This window comes from Monopterus albus, unplaced genomic scaffold (genome assembly GCF_001952655.1).
Source record: "Monopterus albus unplaced genomic scaffold, M_albus_1.0 scaffold69.1, whole genome shotgun sequence".
NCBI classification, from domain to species: Eukaryota; Metazoa; Chordata; class Actinopteri; order Synbranchiformes; family Synbranchidae; genus Monopterus; species Monopterus albus.
Genome location: NW_018127949.1, coordinates 1481988 through 1502078, shown reverse-complemented (window position 1 = coordinate 1502078; position 20091 = coordinate 1481988). Strand labels below are relative to the sequence as shown.

Below are 20091 nucleotides of genomic sequence, written 5' to 3'. Positions count from 1 at the left end.
CACACACACACACACACTCATTCATATTCAAAGACCCTGTTAAAAATGAGTAGATGAGAATCTGGATGAAAAATTCAAGAGATGAGACCAATAAAACTTTCCATACCTGAAAGATTTATGGCAGAAAATAGACAAAATATTTTGATACATCCCAATTTGGAAAACACTCTGAGACCAAACCTTTGGTGGCTAAAAACAAAAAAAGAGAAGTGCCAGACAGTAACACCATCCCAGTCAGGAACGTTTCATCTGCAGGAAATTATTTTCTATGAATAGTAGCAACAGTCATGCGTAAGCTCAGTCTGTGCCATAGGAAAACAGATGACAGAAAGAGGAAACGTATTCAACCCCTCAACAATATACTTTCATAATAATTTAAAACCACTCACTGCATCGGCCATGTTCACTACTGCTTTGGCAAAGTTCTTCGTCTGCGTGGTCGACCGACGGAGCTGGACAAACTGTAAGGGGGCGAGCAGAGACGCCGTTACTGCCCATCATCCTTTTCTATGCTAAACACAGGTAGTGACAAAGCACAAGCTGATTGAGTCCTAATTTCACTAAGAGTCACACTCACGTTTTCTTACTGCTGTCATGCTACAGTTGCAGAGAAAGATATTTTGGCCAAAACTCAACTTCTGTTTTGTGTCACATCATCAGCAGCATCTGTCTGTTATGATGGCTTTAAATGAACACTAGTCCTGGTTAGGTCTTATCCTCTCTTTTAGCATGCTGAGGATATGATATAGAACAGATTATGTATACTTTTATTATCTGATGTTTGTTTGAATCCAGGTTGAAGTATTTCTGTAGTGAGGAGCATCATTCTTAGCTTACACAAATACATTGCACACTTTAGGTCTGCATGAAAAGTAATTTAACAGCCAAACTACTGTATATTCTGCTTGTTTCCTAGAATATTTCACTAAGTAGATATTAGTATTTTTACACCTACCAGTTCGTGGTCATTGACAACCATGAGTTCAATGTACTTAGTCTCAGTCTGGACTGTGCGCTGGCCTCGCCTCACCTAGAGGGGGCAAAAGAAATCCATACTGTCAGACTTTGAGACTGCTGCCATAATAACCTTCCCACAGGACAGACAAACACAGTGCACACACACAAGCCCAGCAGAAGAAGTCACTATGCAAACCGAGAACACACACACCTGCTGATGCTGGTGAAACTCTAATCTTTGTTCTTGAGAAGGCAACAACCACTCATTCATTCATTAAGCAGAATATCGACGTGTATCTGAAGGGATACACTCTGGAGTCTATCAAGAAAGAAACCTGTTTTTAAAGCCCTTACATGTCAAAGGTTTGAAATAAACATCCTTAAAGATAATTATCATTAGTATCATAAAATAAATACATAAATTTCATTTGTTTTTGGGTATTAGATCAGAAACTCAAGTACTGGCCACACTGAAATTCTGACCTGATGATGGTGCTACAGGAAAAGATGAGGGGTCAGCAAAGGAATTACAGCTCATCTGGAGGAAGGCATGAATGCCTGCACCCAATTTTAGGCAATCCATCAAATAGTACTGATATTTCAATCTGGACTGGCATCCATGGCTACCATCTTTATCTTCTAAAGGCCTCTGATATTCTCCCCCGAGTAAAACCTGCATGTTTTAAACTTTACACCCTCAGCTTGTAATGCAAACCTCTGTTGGAGATTGAGAAAGTTACTTAATTTTCAATTAATTCTTTACTAGTCATCAGAAAGCTCCAGACATCCGTCTTTCTTGGTTACCCTGGGATTCTTTTTTTATCAGCACAGAAGCTGAGAAAAACTATCGGGATATGTGCAGAACCTTAGCATCATCTGACCGACAGTCTCCATCACTGTGTCAGGTCACGTGTTTGTTGGGAGAAAGAAAGGCACAGAAGCTGTATTAAAACTGACTTGTCTTTTTGAGCGTCTCAGTCCTTTTGTAAAGACAGGTTTCTCTTCTTCAGACCTGCCATCTTTGTCGTTCAACATTCCTTCGCTGTGACTGCCCGTCTGCCTCTCTGTGCTGTTCACCGAGCATCCTGGAACACACATGGAGACGGTGTGAAGCGAGACAGCATAAGTGAGAGCCAAAGAAAAGATGACTACCCATCAGTCCAGGGGTGGCTGTAATCATGTATTTCAGTCTACTCCTTTGCATGAGAAATCAATTATCTCACAGCCAACAGAGGAGAGAGCAGCAAAGGGGAGAGTGTAACAAGGTAGATAGGGGAAGAGAGGGGTGAGGCACTGAAAAAGTAGAGACAAGTGAAACATTTAGTGAGACACAGTTTGCTGCATAAGAGAAATGCAACCGAAAAACACACGTCCATTACATCTGATTGTTTAGCCTTCTTTTTAACAGCAAAACAGACCCAATATGCCTCATTTTACAAAATGTAATCAAAATGATTTGTCATAAAAGCCTATCATTTGTTTTATAGCTGGGTATGTACAGCAGGCTGTGTGTCACTCAGACATACAATTTATAAATCTGTGTGACCATGCAGGGATTTTGTATTCATCAAAACTTATTCATTGCATCAAGAAGGGTGGGAAAAAAAATTCCCAAAGTTCAGATATGGTCCATTATGTTGACTAAGAAATCTCTGTGTAGACCTTCCCTGCAAGCTTGACGGTGCTCCTACCTGGACAGGGAAGTGGGAACAGGTCAATGTCCGGCATACGATACAGGATGTGGTCTTTCTGCTCCTGAAAAGCATCAGACAAAACAGTGACAAACACAGAGAGACAGGATGGAGAACACTTCAATTCTGAAAATTCCTTTTTGTTTGTTCACCATTCCACGACCAAGACATAAGTGGAAAAAGTTCAATTTTACCTCAACTCTTTAAAATAAACTCTAGGTCAGACAGCAGCAGATGAGGAACTAGGACACTGTTTTTACGAGGGATAAAATCCGACACTGCTCTCGGTGAATCAGGCTTTGACCAACAGAAGCAAAACTGAAGAATTTATTCATGTGAAAGGGCGCAGATTTGAACAAGTCACGGTTATAACCTTAGAATTCATTAACACCAAAAGGAGTTTGAAAAAATGAACAAGAAAAACAAGACTGCAAATGATTCTCAACCTAAATTTAAAAGCTTTTTCTGTGGGAGGAAAGTGCTGTCTGTTGAGGTAAAGATGGCTCAACGAGGAGAAAAGTGCTCTGATGCATAATTAATCAATTGTTGGGCTGTCATAATGGCAATAGCACTACTGGACACTGTGGTATACTTGAGCCAAGGATAAATAGTTTATGAAAATGACCCATCTGAGATAGAGAGCCAAGGAGAGAGAAAGAGTGGGGGAGTTTGAAAACGAGCTGGCAGGATACCGATCCATCAATCCAGTCTATGTGTAATTGAGCTGCACTTCGATTACTGTGGGTCTTAATGGGAAAGGAAGCTCAGCCTCTTCCAGCCCAAGCGCTTTGTTCACAATCCCTTGGGCCACCCTGTCATGTCCATTTCTTTTTAATAACACACATTCCATAAAATAAATCTGAATATTTCTGGAAGATTTAGAAAACCTCTTAAATGTTTTGTGTTGATTGTTTTAAATTTCCTCTCTGTTTGTATCAGATTACATCTCCCTCAGCTATGAGACAGGAAATGTGCTTCAGTGGTGGTGGCTTGTGTATCAGCTCAATACTTTCCATTCAACAGCTCAGAGATAGAGTAACACTGTCTAGATTGATGGCGCTCAATGTAGATACACGACACTATGGGCAACTTCACTGTAAAGACTTCTATCAGATTTTGATAAGTTTGAAGGATTTTTGTTAGTTTTTTTTTTTTTATTTGACTTTGTTGCTGCCTTGGTAAGATGCCGAGAAAATAGAAACCCATGTGTTTATTCATCAGCCTAGTTGATCCATCTCACTGAAGTCTTGCCTCACCTCCTCACTGCCAACAGGTTCAATCCCATATGAGAAGTTCCCATCAGAAAACATCCCCCTGAAAATACAAAACAGAGCTAAGTTACAATAAAAACATCTGGAAGCCACAACAGTTTGACTTATTATCCTGAGAGTCCTGGAGCTGGGAGGGATGAATGGCTTTTAGGAAATCCTTAGCTGCCAGTTGTATCTATCGCATTTAGTATTTTAGGTGCTGGTAGGCAGATTGTTACCTTTGGAAGTAGCTACTTCCACCAGATTGTGGTCTCTATTATGGGAGTATACTGTATCTGCTCCCAGAACACTTAAATCGCACAAATCATATTGAGCAAAACAAAGTCTGTGAATCAAAATGTGAGAGCACTCAGGTACATCTTGGTAAACACAAATCAGATTTGAGAGAGTACACCCAACTATGGGTGCTCTTATTTCAGAGTCTACCCTCTCAGATTATTCCACATCAAAGTATGTTGATACCAAAAATGTTGAAAGTGCACAAAATAAGTTTCAAGCACTATTCAGTTTGCGAACCAAAATGTGAGAGCATGCAGGCACAGATTTGTAAGAGCAGAATCACATTTGAGAGGATCCCTGCTGCTCGCTCAAATCACCTGCTTCTGTCCCCCGTCACTCTCAAATCTGGTTCTGCACACTATGCCTGTGTGTCCTCAAAAACTGAGCAGCCCTTCAAACAAGAGTTATGCACCCACAAACATTTTGGCAAGGATATACGTCCATATTTTACGCTAAGAGAGGCCAAGCAAAGTAGCTGCCGGCTCTGGCTACATATTGACCAGGGCATATTAGCATACTTTCTAAAAAGTTGGCCAATTGATTCAAATGTTTTTTTCCTCTGCTTAATTTTCAATAAACTGAAACAGGAAACAACTGATTTCCTTGTTGAAGACTTTTCAGAGAATCAGCAATGAGTTTCTAAATTTATTTTATTGCCATAAGCTTTGGAAGCTCTGGGCAAATGTGCATCAAGTCTTCAAACTTTCAACTCACAAAGCTTTGGGCCCTGACCGGGTCTAGCTTTCAGATGAAGTGCCAACCTTTAGTCAAAGAATTTGACTCACTGTAGGCCATGGCAGGTGGAAAGAGCAGCCCAGGAGCCTGGCAGCCCCCGCACACACCCGTGGTAGTAGCAGTGCTCTCCTCCCTGGGAACAAACCGTAGATTACAGTGAGCACTGACATCCAGTAACTTGTTTACATCAGATTCCAGAAAACGAAACCAGCACGGACTGCGAACACTTCACTGTCACTATGTCCTGTATTCTAAATCCACACAGAGCAGGCGCACGGACTGCGAACACTTCACTGTCACCATGTCCTGTATTCTAAAGAGCAAGTATTTACTGTCAGACAAGGGACGACAGCCATCCAGGTGAGTCCCCTGAAGGACATCAGTGACTAGGACACGACTGCTGGAAAACCATTACCTGCAGAGGTACCAAATGAGTTGAGTTCCAGCAAGAAAAAGCTGTGTGTGGCTAAAAGATCAAGGGTCAAATGAGAGTGACAGACTCTGGGTTCACTGTAAAGTGTATATGAACCTACAGTACAATGTTAATTAAATTCGGATCTCATCTTCACACAAGTGACCTAATAAAGTCAGTTTTGTATATGCATTAACCATGATATTGTAAAAACAAGACAAATTCATCATTAAGATCTAATGAGTGAATTTACCAACACCCTACATGATGGCAATTTCAGTTTTCTGCAGAACAAAATCAAAAAAATAGAAAATAACCCACGTCAAGGTTACAGTGTACAGTCTCCTCGTCTCTGTGCAAGTTCATTTTTAGCCATGCACGTACATACACTTCAGAGACAGATTTAAAAGAAGATAGTCAAAACTGATACAGCAGAAGCAGATACACAGCAGGCTATTCAGTTACTAAATCCTATACGTCCCATAACGTAACTTGATAGCATCACTTATGCCTGGTTCACGCCCACATCTTCAAAACCTCATGCCTTCAGTTTGTAGCTCAACTTTTCTGTTAGTAGCAGAGTGTCTCCAAGTGTCTCAGATTTTAGAAAGCTCCTCCAAAAGTTCCAGAAGACAGAGGCTGAACTAAACGCTTGGCTAGTAAATGGACTGTGGAGTGTAAAATTGGTGAGGTCCCCCTTGGACACAGGATAAAATAAACTGTCTCAGTGTGTGAACCAGTGTCACCTGATACTTTGGTGAAACTAGAGGAAGTGCCGTAGAGTATTATCTGTAAACCCCTCTTCTAGATACCTTCACCTGATTATTCATAATCCCTTGAAAGGCTCCGAGTGGATGATCAAGTTTTAAACCCAGTGTTTCCACGCTGCCACTCATAGCACAGGCATGATCAGATTACGACAACTGGAAAGGAGACTCTCCGCTGTCAATCAAGCGCGTGTTTAATTGTGAGAGCTAACAAAAGTCATGGGGCAGAAAATAAAGTGCATGGTGGACAGTCACACAATTAATAATTACACTTGTGAGAATTTTCAATAATCAAACAGGTCTCATTTAAGTGGATGGAGATTACAATCAGGTGTCTTTGTTTACATCTACCTACAGAGTGTGTGCATGTAAATGTGTGTGTGTGTGTGTGAGAGCGAGGGTCAGTTTCAGGTGTTTGTAATGAACTCCAGAAAGTCATGTCTGCCACCTGAGCTTGTTGTTGTCTAGCATGGCCGACAGACCAAAGAGAAAAGCAGCGATCAGGACCTGCTGTTCGTCATGCTTTATCAACCTTTACTCCGAGCTGAGAAACCACTCAAGTCAAAATAAGGGCATGTAAAACATTATTTCTCATCAGTCTTTCAACTTCTTTGCTACGCTGAAATGAAATAAGGGTTGTATTTCAGTCATTAGGTGACCTGATCACTGGGCTAACAGCGAGAGTATTTCTAAGATTTCAGCTAAGGTTGACTAAATCGTATAGGGTGAAGCCTCTCACATAATCAGACAGGCCTTTGTTGATGGAACATCACTGGGTGACCTGGTTGTCTGTCAAGTACAGCATCTTCATCCAACAGAGAAAGATAACATTAGTTCACATTAATTATTTCTCGCAAAATAAAGTTGTAACAACAACAACAACAAAAAAAAAAAGTCAGTGGAAAGACGGCATGTTCCTAAGAGTAGCTGTATGAAAATATTTAATTTCTATTAAATTCAAAGCTGTGGAACAACGTGCAAAATAACAACCAGATTAAGTCCTAGTACCTCTATAAAACTTATTTAAATTCAGCATCAGTTCATCCGTTAAGGGTGAGAAGAACTTTCATCATTCACAGTGAATGGAGAGAGAGTCCACAGCACTTAGCCTGGGGCAGGATGATGAATAAATAAAAGGCAGGATTACAAGGCTAAATGGAGGAAATCAAATTGCCTGACACAGCAGACACAAACTGACTGTGCTTTTCAGAGGAGATGCATGCACTTCGAATAATGGCCACTCACGCATGCAACCACATGTAAAAAGCCATGTTGTATAAGAAATCCTGATTAACCAGTGACACACAATGGCAGTAGGAATTTATTAGCACATCAATAAAACCAAATAATATGAGAGAAAGGTGGTGGGAAGAGTGGCTGCATAGGAAACATCCCTCTGTGCATTCTACCATGTTATTTCTCTATAGATACATGTGTTTGAATATAAAAAGGTGGATGAACAGCCATTCAGGCACAAAGACTATTTCAATTCAAGATTTCTAAAGAAAGTGACAATAACTTTTGATTTCCCCTTTAACACTTCCCTTCCACTGACTTTATGAGCTGTACTCCAATATTAACCCCACCAGTTATTAACTAAGCCTAACTTGTGCCTATTTTTAGGTTTTTACTACAAAATCTAAATATATTTACCATTGTAATAGTTTATACCAGGTAGAGAATAAATCTGCTGCTGTGTTCTTGCCCAGGCAACCAATACTCTTTTTCCTATTAATCAGATTTTAACCTGTGCAAATAAACTTCAAGCTCAGTAACTCGTGCCAATTTTACACACCCGACTCCAAGAAGAAGAGCGAGGTTGTAAGATGTTCGTGTGTGGGAATGGGCATAATTTGAATTCCCCTCATGACACAAGCTGCTGCTGACTGCTGGCAGCCATGGCAACTATCTAGCGATTGGTCAGGTGGTCTTTGGCAGAGAAAAGGAAAGTGAAGGAGACAAAGCAGAGGATACAGACGGAGAAAGGCTTTCAACCATATGGTGTTGAACGTCAAGCTGTCTGCATTAACTACTGTTCCTGTCTCAGTAAACAAACTAGACTCATAACACTGCTATAGGGCGGTTTGCACACACCTAAATTTTGGCTACATTTCCACAGATTAAGGATGATGTGAACTGACGAGTATGCAGCAAAACAAGCTATAACAATCAGCTAATACACACCGGAGGCAAAACATCTTCAAAGCCATTCACACTAGCATCTAGTCAGTCATACTGAATTTATGCCTGAAGGACAAGAAAAACAAACGCTGCTGCCACTTGTTTATAGACTGTGTTCAGTTTCACTCAGGCGGAATAAAGCCCTCAGAAACACTTCCATTAAACTCACCAGGATGGATAACAAGCTTATTCAGTTCTGTAGGAATGAGGATGCCAATATATGGCAACAGCTTGTCAATAGGTCAACATTTTGGGAAATACACTACTGTTTTGTTGTTGTGAGCTGGATGAGAAAATCATTATCACTTCTCTGGATGGTAAATATGATGCTACAACAAGCAACCAATCAGCTTAGCTCTGCATAAAGACTGGAAACAGCTAGCCTGGCTCTGTTTGAAGGTACAAAAGCTGCTTAGAGGCACTGCTAAAGTTCACTGACACTAGAAAACAATACATCTTCTGAAATGGTCAAACTATTTCTATAAAGCAGTCCTACCATATTCTGTGACAGCTGTCCATCGTTGTCATAGTGACGTTCCACATAGTCCGTGGACAGGAGATTGCTGGAGAGAAGGATTTAGTTTAGTTTCAGCCTGAACTCAATACTTCTGTAATATCATCATATGCCATTACTCTAGATTGCAGTGTAGTGGTCAAAAACAAACAAGGTACCAGTCCAGAGGCAATATGTAATAGAATAGTGTGTAGTGAGCTAAGCATTTATAAAAGCTTGGAGAGAAATGTTTGAGGATGTTAGTTCCCAAGGATCCTCATGTACAATCTACTGATAGCTTGTTCAAGCAGGAATATCTTGGCTTGTGTCCTCCTTGTTTAATTTATGGGTAAACATCCAGACAGAAGCCTTCCTTAAATGGGAAGCTTGAAGTTGTACATAACTTCAGCCTTATGTGAACTGTTCGTGTGCTCTGCTCATGCTTAGAAAAGGAAATGGGTGTTAGGTCAACTCAACCTAGAAGTTCATGTACTGGACATCTCAGACACTTCTTGGAAGAAGGGGTGTAGAGCTGGTGAAAGACTGTGACTCTGGCTTAAGCAATAGGAGGATGTGTAACTGGGAGAAGTCCTAACTGGGTTAGGAAGGATGATGGCGCTACCGTCGTGAGTGTGTGTGGACTCTAGACTCTGACTGTAGGGCCAACCATGACTGACTCTGTGACAGTCTTCTTATTTAATGCTGTATTTATTCCTTTGCAGGAGGGGCGATTTTGTTGTAACCATTAAAATATTGTTTGGTGGGTGTGTGGTGTGGCTGTGTAACTGCTCTGCAGGCATGTGTGGACCTACTGGTTGAGCTCCAGATCAAGGATGAAGGAGGAGCCGAAGGCCTCCACCAGGAAGCTGCTCTGGGACAGATGGACTGGCTGAGAGAGGGATGGGGGAGAAGTTGAGAGGTGATGGCATAATAGAAAAGAAAAAAGAGAAACTGATTAAACTAGTAAGAAAAAAAAATTGGAATCCTGATGATTATGTCCATCCTTTGTCTTATTCCATTTTTACACTATCATTTTGTTCCAGCTCCTTAAAGAACCTACATAATGTTAATGCTGACCAACATAAAACCTAATGCACCATGTTTTTATGATTACTGTACATCAAATCAGACAAATATTCTCAATGTCTTCTGCATGATTTTATACTTTTTCCAAAAAAATTCTACTCATTGTTTTAAATTCTAGTTTGCACATATACCACATCTTCTGTGATTCTGAACAATGTTTAGCTGCAGCAAATGTTTAAAATGATGCTTTTTCGTGTTTCATTTTTCAATTTTCACAGAATGAACAAACTTCATAACTGTAGTGAGAATTTTATGGTAGCCCCCTTTTAAAGTTTATTAGCTGATGCTTTGTAGTTTAGTGGCTGTGGCTTTGTAGTCATGGTATACAGGCATTTGTGTGGTTGTGACACCAGACCGTTTATTGTGTCAGCATGTTCGTAAAGATTTTCCTGCCTTTGTGTGAATGTTGAACCAGATGACTAGTATCCTGTATTCTTATGTATTCGTAACTTTGTTTGTCTCAGTGGCTTCGGTAAAACAAACACCCGCTACACAATCTCTTCATTCAGACAAGGGAAAGAAAAAAACAAACAAACATGTAACTGGGAAACAAAGGAAAAACCCACTGGAAAAGCAACAGAAAAGGGTTCAGTCCTGCATGTACACAGTATACAGAGGTATCAGTAGTCGAATTACAATGTGGAAAATGGCTCCATCTCTAAGCCAAGGTCATGCATTAATTTTTATGCTACGGTTCCTGGTTTCAGTCTCATGTCTCTGTCTGCAGTAAGGGCAAAGATTCAATATAGTGGTGGATAAACAAACATGAATATTTCCAGTGATATGCAGCAGAACAGAAACCAAGGAAAAAAGTATCTGAATGTCTAAATCTTCCTTTTAGTTCAATAAATCATGCATCGCTAATTCAAGCTTGTCAAGTACTTCATGCCCTGAGGAAACTGAATAAAATTGTGTGGGAAAATGTGACAGAAGTGTGCAGAAAAAAATGGAGGAGGGAAGAAGACTGACAGATGTTCAATATAAAATAATTTAACAGCATGAATAGAGAACAATGCAACAAAGACTCGGATAATAAGGGACATCCACCGTCAGCGGTCTCTCCCTGAAAACAAGGTAGACATCCATCTGAGAGGCTTCTGGATGACAGTGTTGGTGACTGTGTGACCTTGATACAAGGATAACCCCATACGCAACACAAAGACAGAGCTCACCGCGGGCTCCCATCAGTACTAACTGAGATGGCCAGCTGCAAAGCATATCTCAACAACATTACTATGCACTTTCTGTAAACCACTTAGCACCAATCTAAGCCTCCACTGGGGCATATACTATAGAATGTGGAGCCCAAAGTGGTACCTCTGAGCACTGACAAGAAAGTTGCATGAGAGTAATGACTGCAAAGAATCTTACTCTATATTTTAATATCAAATCCCAAACATTAAAATTTTGTCAGACTATCAGTTTCTCAGCTCAGTACACCTAATCATATAGTCAAGGGGTTTTCAACCAGAGGTCTGCGGCCCCCTGGTGGTCCGTGAAGGTACTGCAGGTGGTCCCCAACCATGCATTCAGTGATGTGCTTTCACTGTTGGAATCCTGTTGTAAATCTTATTTTGTAAACACATTTCTATGTATGTAATTAAACATACAATATTAAATCGTCTGTGAATATTCAAATTCAGGCAAATATATAACATAAAAAAATGTCAACATGACTTTCAGCAATAAAATAGTGCCCATCTGGAATATCCACTCCACAAAAGTGGTCCTCAGATTGCTTCTTAGTTACAGTGGAGGTCCCTGGGCCACAGTTAGTAGAAAACCTCTGACAGAATCCAGAGAAACTCTATCAGTCACTAATTTTAGTGGTCATGCCCCTTTGGCGCTGGCCAGGTAGTGTACTGTTAGTTTACCAGAGCCTTTTCCCTATAAAGCAGCTGCCTCTTGCTAAAAACAAGCCTGATGAGAGCAGTGAGAATCCAAGTGGCAAAAGCTGCAAATCATAAAATCAAAACAATGAGCTGAAAGACACTGAAATGCTGAGGAGAACTACAAAGTGAGGTGAAAATCACCTGTGGTTTTCTCACTACAAGTAACAGCCTTCACAATACATGTACATGTAAAAGTAACTCTTACAGCAGCTTTAAGTCTAGAGACAAGCGCAGACTTTAATGAATCCAGCAAAACCTATACTGCCCATGCACGTTTCAAATTCAGTCTGTGTGTGGTTGCAAAATGTCCATTTGGTCCAAATGAGTGTTCAGTTATTTAAAAAAAGGAAAAAGTGAAGTGATTTACAGTTGGCACTGATTAGGCTGTTATTCAGTCTGCAGTCACCTTTTTAAACCCTTTCCATGTTGAATTCACACAAAAGATAATCCTCCCATGTAAACACTAATTTTCTTTTAGAGGTAGTACAGTGACTCTGAGGAAACAACAGCACACATCTTCCACAAGACTCCTACAGTCTCCAGAATCACGAGACGGCATGCTGACCACAGAGGGCAGCTCAAGGTCAGCGTAGCAAAGGTAATAAGAGAGGACAAGTAGAAATGTGAAATATAATCTAACAGGGTGGAAAGGAGCAGCCAGCTGAAGATGAGTTTCTTTCTGAGCAAGCTGGGCAGGGAATAGGAGTGATAACCAAAAGGACAAACAGAGGTGAACCAGGGCCTGACAGAGAGCTGGTGAAAGTTAGAAATCACCTGTATTTCTCTGTGTATTTTTTATTGCAATCTCTCAGATTGACTGGGGAAATGGTATCGGAAACACAGGGGCATGCTGTACATTGTGGGAACATACAGCATACACTACCTACCTATGCAGTGTTTATCTTTATGGATGCAGTAAAATCTATTTAAATGTTTTTCAAAAAGTAAGGTGATTTAAGGGCAAACAAACTATTTACCAAACTTACAATGGAACTACTGCCAAGTAAAAAGTGTTATACATCTTTACATCAGTATCCTCAAGTCATTCATCATTTACATGTGTCTAATTATTTCAGCTCCTTCCATGTAAAACAGATTTTAAGTGTAACAGATGGGAGAAAGTTGGATGGCGACTCCACCTGCTTTGAGCTGTGCTTAAATCAAGGTCCACTCTTGCAGTCAGCCCTCTGCATTCACTAAGCATGACTCACACCCGTGTACTCCCCAAAATATAGTCAGTTTGGCCTCAACAATTAGCAGTATGTTCAGCTCTGGTGGAAGATGCATCGACATCAGCTACAGGTGCCACCAACACTCACCTGCACCCCCGCTGTGTAGTTTTTGACCCGGGTGTCCAGGCGGCTGTGGAGCAGCTCCTCCGGGGAATGGATCTGCTGCAGGAGCCGCTTGGGCTGAACGACCACTTTTGCAGACGGTAGTCTTCCTTCCAGACTCACCCATTCCTCCAGACCTGCAGAAGACACGGGAAACGGATCAATGCACACGCAGGATGAGATAAAGTGAGAAAACCGAGGGTGCACGGACCTGAATGCTGCTGTTTAAATGTACGGCAGATTCAACAGCTGCTGCTTGTTGACACTGAAACAACTACACTGTCCTTGTTATGAGAGAGCGAAGGGTGAGTGGATGCAATAAGTGACGGAAACACTGTCGCCTATTTGTTTTATCACTGACCATTAGTTACGTTGGAAACTAAATCCTAAGGTAAAACACACGTCTTACCTGTCACGGCGCACCGTGCACACGCTGCAGCGAACAGCAGGCACCTCACAGCCAGCATGTTTCTCACATAGTCCCAGCGATTTCTTCGTGTGGCGCCGTTAAATGAACTGACTGGAGCCGTGAGCGCAGCTGCGGAAGGGCTGCGGTTGACGGTGGAGACGAACACAGCAGCGGGGCCCGGATTTCTCAACTCCCGTTCCGCCTCTAGCAAGTGAAAAGCACCCTGGACGATGTTCCTCCGCCTGGCTCCAGCGGGATGGTTTGTGTCAGTGTCACAAAGACCCGAAGACCTCTCACGCACGCATCGGCCTTACTAGTCCTGCTTGAAAACAGTGAGGTTGCGTAAGAACCTGCAAACACGGAGCACGTGGGGCTTGAGGGGACAACCCACGCTCCTGACGAGCCCCGGAGCCCCGAGTAAACACCTGGTTCAATAAACTAACACCTCAAATACTGTCTTTCAGCATTAGCCAGCATCTCGATGCTCTAAAGCATTAAATTTCAAAATTTCAGGGTCACAAAATGATTGGGATAAAGACTGAAGATCACTGTTAAACAATTCTTTTTGATTGTTTTGTTTTACTTAGTATCCCATCAATCAACCAGAGTGGTCATTTAAAAATAGCTGCATTTATGCAGTGCCTTCCTGCAAAGCACCCCAGATCATCTCCACACAGGACACACTAGCTGAGGCCACAGTTGCCCAAGTTTAAGGTTTATCCCACATTTTTCCCAATCCCCAATTGTAATTGCAGAATTATACTACGTTGTTCTACAATTCTGGGATTATAGGCAAGAACTCACTTTGCACTGAATGTCTGATATTTCTAATATCTTGTGTTTCTTCTATCTGATGTACCTTCATGTTGAAACTGAAAGTTCATTCTTGACATTGTCTGCAGCTGACAAACACACCGTCTGGTCAGCAGCTTTGATCAATGCCAAGACTGAACATTTAATCCCAATTTTTAAAACAACATGGACAAGACATCCTCAAAGTGTGCCAGGAAATGGACACTATAGCATCTACAATTCCAAATCAACTTGGCAACTCCATTTGTTGAGGTAAATTAGTTGTAGTTCCCTGCTGCCATTAGAGCCTTTGGAAACACATTTTATTATTTTAGATTTTACTGAATTTAAATATACCGTATAAATAACCTAATTAAACATGACCGCCAATTATGATCCATCAACACAGACTGCAAATCTTGTCAAATGGAAGTCTGTGGATGGACATGCCAGGTACCTTGACCAGAGTATTTGCAATTTTCAGCTTTGTATCTCTGATACAAACGTGTAATTTCCAACTGGGAGCTGAAACTGAACCCCCACAGTTCCCAGAGGGAAATTACTCCCTCACAAGATACAACTGCTACAGTCCAACAAAAACATCTCTCCAGTGACAGGGTAGATTTGTTCTCCTGTCTTTGGAGACAAGCTGGTTTTGGCCAGGGTCAGCCCTACAAAGGATCCCTTCATGCCAGCATATCTGGATAGTTAAGGGTTACATAACAGTACATGGAGATTAGATTGCAAATATTCTTTGTGTCAGCTGGAAGCAGCACACATCGACCCACTGATGCCCTTGCTTCATACTTGGCCTCCCGTTTTGCTCCTCTCTAAGCCTATAAGCAGAGCCAGCAACAGAAAAAACACCTTCGGCACACTCCCACAGTTTAACTTTGCCACAACTTTTCCAAACACTGTCAGATGGAATTTCTGATGGTTAGAAATTTATTTAAAAACACTGTACAAGAATTAGTTTCACACTTTTCTTATCCACATAATGAAATCATGTCGAGTTGGCATCACTTGTTACATTCAGGGCTGCCTGGGGCAAATAAAATGACCTGATCTGTGTTTTCTGAGTCCAAACATGGTTTCCATCCCTGACGTGACCAAAAATAAAGGTCAGATATGTAGTTAGTCTCCTGTCGTGTGCTTAGCTGCATCTTTGAATTGAGACACTAGGTGCAAATATCCCCATAGGACATTCAGGGGATGCTGTTTTTTGACATCAAGGTGTTTTGAGTTTTGTCTGCTATGGTGAGCAATGACCTAAGACTTCAAAATCTGACAAGCAGAGATGAGTGGCAGCAGACTACTGTGAAGCACTCGTCTCAAAGCCAGTCCTTTGGCCCACCTTCAAAAGGCACACTCGTCTCAAAGCCAGTCCTTTGGCCAGTTCAAAAGGCCGGAAAAGCTATTTGACATTACTTGGTTCGTCTTATAGGCTATAGTCCTCCACTCTAACGCCTCATTTTGTTTGACCATCAACGTAGGTGCACGTGGGATCTGATCCAGATGCAGCACTTTCAGCAATTGAGTAATGCCCCTTTCAGATAAGCCTCATTAAATTCTCAATACCACCATGTGTTCCCGGACATGGCTGCTGAAAGTCCGCAGTCAGCACGACATAAAGAATATTACTTTGGGTTCTGTGCACAAGCAAGAAAAATAATAATGGATGCCATTAAATTTATGGAAAGTTGCAGCATCCGCTATGCATCAACTGAGCTACGCTAAAAAGTAAAAACAAGCATTCCTAAAAACAGCTGAATATTACAATCTAGTTTGCACTAAATTCAAAATACGTATTCAATGTTAAATTCATTGACTTGTTTTGATGAGCTTAAGTGCTGCCTTTAGTTAAGGAGGTGGGGCACACAGCCGCTAAGTTAAAGACATAGCACAGCTTCCAGTTGATCAAAACAAATAATGATCAGTGTTGAACCTTGACAATCTGTACCAATGTCCTTGAAAATGCTGAAGGGTCTGTTTCTTCCCCACACAATGAAGCTGTTGGGGTTGACATATGAAGAGCAGTGTGCAGATGTGATTCGTAGCTGGTGTCATGCATCCAGGTGCACGGCCTTTGGAGGAGGTCCTTGTCAAGCTCACAGCTCTGCTCAGTGGGCGGCAGAGACGTAGCCAAAGTGGGACCCAGACGTGACAGCAGGTCACAGTCCCAGTCAGAGTCTGATGATGATGGAGAGAGTGTGGCTAAGTCTGGGATAAGGGTAGACTCAATGCACACTGAGGTAGACTGGGATAGTGAACTTGGACAGTTTTGAGGTTTATCACTGGAAAACTGAAGTGGAGGATCAAAAAACTTTGTCTTTGAGGAGAGCGGCCATGAGGGCTGATGTGCAACTGAGGTGCTATCATGGCATAAAATGTCAATTTGATTTGGTGCCTGAGTGAGATTCTGTACAGCGGGAGCACAAAATGTGGTAGAAGTCTCTTTTAAACCAACAGTTTCCACAGCGCACAAGCTGGACATTGACGAGACATTTGGGTTAGGACAAGATTGTATCATCTGACAAGAGGTCTGGTCAAATAACAAACAGCCTTCAGGTTTTGCCATAATGTCCCTTTCTGGATTTGCAGATGTATGATATAGTTCAGTCCATCTAGAGCTGTAGTCAAATGTCGCTGTAACCCTCCTCGTTTTGCTCAAGCTACATTCAGGGCTGGCCGATCGACAGCGCTTTTTGCGGTTTGCTGCTGTAGCTGACTGTCGAGAGAGGGATCGAGATCTACATGAAGCCAGTTTATCACAGTCCAAACCACTGCTTGAACATACAAACCCACTCAATAAGAAAAGACCATCTTGGTTTGATCCCTTCACTCCTTCTGCATTTGTCACAGCCACAGAGGGAAGAAGTGTGGTGGAGACAGGAAGTGTGACAGCTGAGACGGATTTGGACAAACACTCTGCACTGTCCATTTCACAAATAACACCTTCTACAGCCTCCTCTACTATGTACTGTTGAGGACTAAGGACAGGGGGCTCTGAGTATAGGTTGTGTGGTTCCATAATGGAGGAATAAGGGGCTTGTGGGCTGAGGAGCGGAGGCAATGAGTAAGGATCAGGGGCAGGAGGTGGGGTCTGAGGGCAGGGGGAGAGATGTGGAAAATCAGGTTGCTGGCTGGCCAGGTCATGAGCTTGTGGTTTGACATCCAATATGGCTGGGCTTGGAGTGTGAGGTTGTATAACAGGGAACTGGCACTCTGTAGGACTGAAAGACTGGATGTCACCACGTAGAGTGTCTGGATTTGGGATGGGAAACTGACTTCCTGGTGATGGACCAGCAGGGCCAAAGGAAAGAGGAGCCCTAGTAGGGCTGGAGATGCAAATACTGAATGATGAACCTTGTCGCTGCAGAGCCTGGACAGCACGTTCTGTCTCCACATCAGATAGAGGCTCAAGTTCACAGACATCGTGGATGGGCAAAGAAGTAGTTGGTGGTCTAGGAGGAAGACATAGTCAACACTAAACTCTCCATTTAAAACAGAAAACCCATTGTGGGCTGATAAAAATGACAAAACATTCACAATATTAGCACTATGCCATAATATAACAATTATCCAAACTCACCTGTTCAGTGTTTCCTCTGATAGTTCAGATGGACTGGGGTTGAACCCTGGAAGCATGTCAGCCACAAGTTTATCCACCACACTGTAGTTGGAGGGATCCAGCACAAATGTCCGATGCTGTTCGGACTGTAAATGCTGCAAGGACCAAAAGACAGCATTTCAAAGACTGTCTAACAGATGTAAAACAAAACAAAAAAAAAAATCAGTGAAGTGTCAACAAGAGAAAGTCATTTGTATATACCTCCTGCAGATTAGTGAAGGGTTGCTGGCAGCATTCACAGTAAGACACGTCCTTTTTGCGTGGCTGCCAAGGAGAAGGGTTACAACTGATTGGAGTCAGGGATTTATCCTGACTAGTGCTTTCAACTTCTTTCTTCTCCCTAATTAACAAAAAATAAACCACAATTATTATAAATCCTTTGTGATAGACTGGTTTATAGTGTTAACTTCTCTAAACCGACTGCATTTTATTTTCTGTACGTTTTTAACGATCAAAGCCAGATCAACTTGAATCCAAACTGTGTTTTAGCAATATAATGGCATATTATTTAAATAATGATGTAAGATAACAAACCTTGTTTTATTTTTCTTCTCCTTCCTCCTTTTTTCGAACCGAGGAGGAGGAGGAGTTTCAAAGGGACTATATCTGCCCGAGTAGCACAGGGATGGGAAGGTCATAGACTGTATATGCAAGGGTCTGTATTTCCTGTTTATATGACAAAACAACAGAAGAGAGCTTTGTACTGGTATTATTTTACATGAAGCAAAAACTAAATACAATGCAGTGATGCTAAAAACCTGGATGCAAAATGAAGAATATTACGGCTATTCAAATAGAAGATGTTTGAAACAACTCTGCCGAAGTTCGTGTGGGATTACACATTGACCCCAGCTACAGTAGGTTACTCTGTTACACATGTCATGGATACAGTTTCTCATAGAGGTGGTCCATGCATTAGTCAGTGCACTTCAATTAATTGAAATAAGAGGGCAAATGAAAAGATCTATTAACATAGACATCCCCTGCAGGAACAGGCAGTGGAGCTCACAAAAGTTTATCCAGTCTGCTTTTGCTCTGGGCTCCTGGGGAGCGGCATCACTGTGGGGGCTTGTCACATTACACGATGGGACTCCTTAACAGGTTCAATTAAGAAATTAATCTGGGCTGAAATGCAAGCCTACAGAGCTTTAGCACCCAGTGGGGTAGGAAAGACAAAAATACAGAAAGGTCACCATCACCCACTGTCAGAAAAGGATCTGATAACTAAACAACTATGTCATGAAGCTGTGCAAGCTTAAAATATAATTTCCTTTTGGCCTGAATTCTATTCAATCCTTCTTGGTTAACTAGAGTCAAAAGCAGAAGATTAAGGATGAATATTCTTCCTCACCTGCTAGAGAAAAAAATCAAACTGCATTGAATGAGATGAAACTCACCTGCTCAAGTCTTCAATTTTGAGATATGGTGACCTCAAAGCTGCAGCTGTGAAGTGGAAGAAAAGAAGAGGAACTTAGAACGCTTTGTCAAAACTCTTGCTGACAAAAATATGGTATTTTTCAGAAATAAACACATTAGCAGCACAAATACATGAACCAACCTTTGACAACACGAGAACCTTGTTGTTTGGTACAAGACTTCTGCATTTAAAAAAAGAGAGTTTTAAATAAAAGCCATTAATATTAAAGAGCAAAGGTTGATGTACATTACAGCAAATTAATTTGTAAAATTATGTCTTCATTAACCCCAATGGAGCTAATTACATTTTAATGAGAGCTTTCCTGAATCTAAAAATAACTTTTCAAACAGCGCCCTAACCGCTGCAGCCCGGGTTCGAACCGGGGTTGCGTCAGGAAGGGCGTAAAACACGTGCCAAATGTCAACATGTGAGTTGTCAGTGTGACAATTCGACGTGGCGACCCCTAAACGGGAAAAGCCGAAAGTGACTTTCTTATTCTTAAATTATTTACTAGCTCGAATTTTTTTAATAATTGCTATATAAGAAATTTTAATGCGGTCTGAGTGTGATGATGAAGAGGAAAAAACACAAAGGAGAACGTTTGGTCGACTAGCTGGTACTAGGAATGACAGGCATCAAGATGTAGAATCTCAGAAGCCCAAAATCTGTTATTCGGGAGAGCCCTATGGTGAAATTGGGGAAAAAAACCAAAAAAAAAAAACCAAAAAAAAACTTACCTCTGGC

General features: G+C 41.5%; 3 protein-coding genes across 8 annotated transcripts in view; all 3 read right to left on the bottom strand.

Annotated features, from left to right (window-relative positions):
- The window catches only part of adam11 (ADAM metallopeptidase domain 11), a 25473-nt gene extending 9814 nt beyond the window's left edge, over positions 1-15659 (bottom strand). For 4 of the 6 annotated variants that reach the window (XM_020605331.1, XM_020605330.1, XM_020605332.1 and 1 more), the window contains exons 1-10: positions 13508-15659; positions 13084-13235; positions 9599-9675; positions 8790-8856; positions 4984-5066; positions 3905-3962; positions 2649-2712; positions 1915-2042; positions 956-1030; positions 390-461 (exon numbers count right to left, since the gene is read on the bottom strand). In XM_020605331.1, coding sequence (XP_020460987.1) covers positions 390-461; positions 956-1030; positions 1915-2042; positions 2649-2712; positions 3905-3962; positions 4984-5066; positions 8790-8856; positions 9599-9675; positions 13084-13235; positions 13508-13565 — 834 coding nt within the window. In that variant the 5' untranslated portion in view covers positions 13566-15659. Of the gene's footprint in view, positions 1-389; positions 462-955; positions 1031-1168; positions 1277-1914; positions 2043-2648; positions 2713-3904; positions 3963-4983; positions 5067-8789; positions 8857-9598; positions 9676-13083; positions 13236-13507 lie in introns of those variants that run through there. The other 2 variants (XM_020605333.1, XM_020605334.1) reach the window with 2 other exon arrangements.
- A 26-nt stretch (positions 15660-15685) lies between these two features.
- On the bottom strand, positions 15686-19530 carry LOC109963072 (uncharacterized). The gene is made up of 6 exons (XM_020605335.1): positions 19489-19530; positions 19328-19373; positions 18465-18596; positions 18132-18270; positions 17892-18025; positions 15686-17763 (listed from the first exon to the last, which is right to left on the bottom strand). Exons 3-6 carry the CDS (start codon positions 18566-18568, stop codon positions 16233-16235), a joined length of 1908 nt encoding a protein of 635 aa, XP_020460991.1. The 5' UTR covers positions 18569-18596; positions 19328-19373; positions 19489-19530; the 3' UTR covers positions 15686-16232.
- Positions 19531-19956: 426 nt separating this feature from the next.
- The window catches only part of LOC109963047 (protein DBF4 homolog B-like), a 2509-nt gene continuing 2374 nt past the window's right edge, over positions 19957-20091 (bottom strand). The window contains exon 7 of the mRNA XM_020605302.1: positions 19957-19966. Coding sequence (XP_020460958.1) covers positions 19957-19966 — 10 coding nt within the window. The remainder of the gene's footprint in view (positions 19967-20091) is intronic.

Excerpts from the sequence above, each read along its gene's own strand:
- LOC109963072 (XM_020605335.1), bottom strand. The coding sequence starts at position 18,568 with ATGACCTTCCCATCCCTGTGCTACTCGGGCAGATATAGTCCCTTTGAA. Across the intron at positions 18,026-18,131 it reads CCTTCACTAATCTGCAGGAG|CATTTACAGTCCGAACAGCA; the intron begins GTATATACAAAT and ends TGGTCCTTGCAG. Across the intron at positions 17,764-17,891 it reads TCAGAGGAAACACTGAACAG|ACCACCAACTACTTCTTTGC; the intron begins GTGAGTTTGGAT and ends TCTTCCTCCTAG.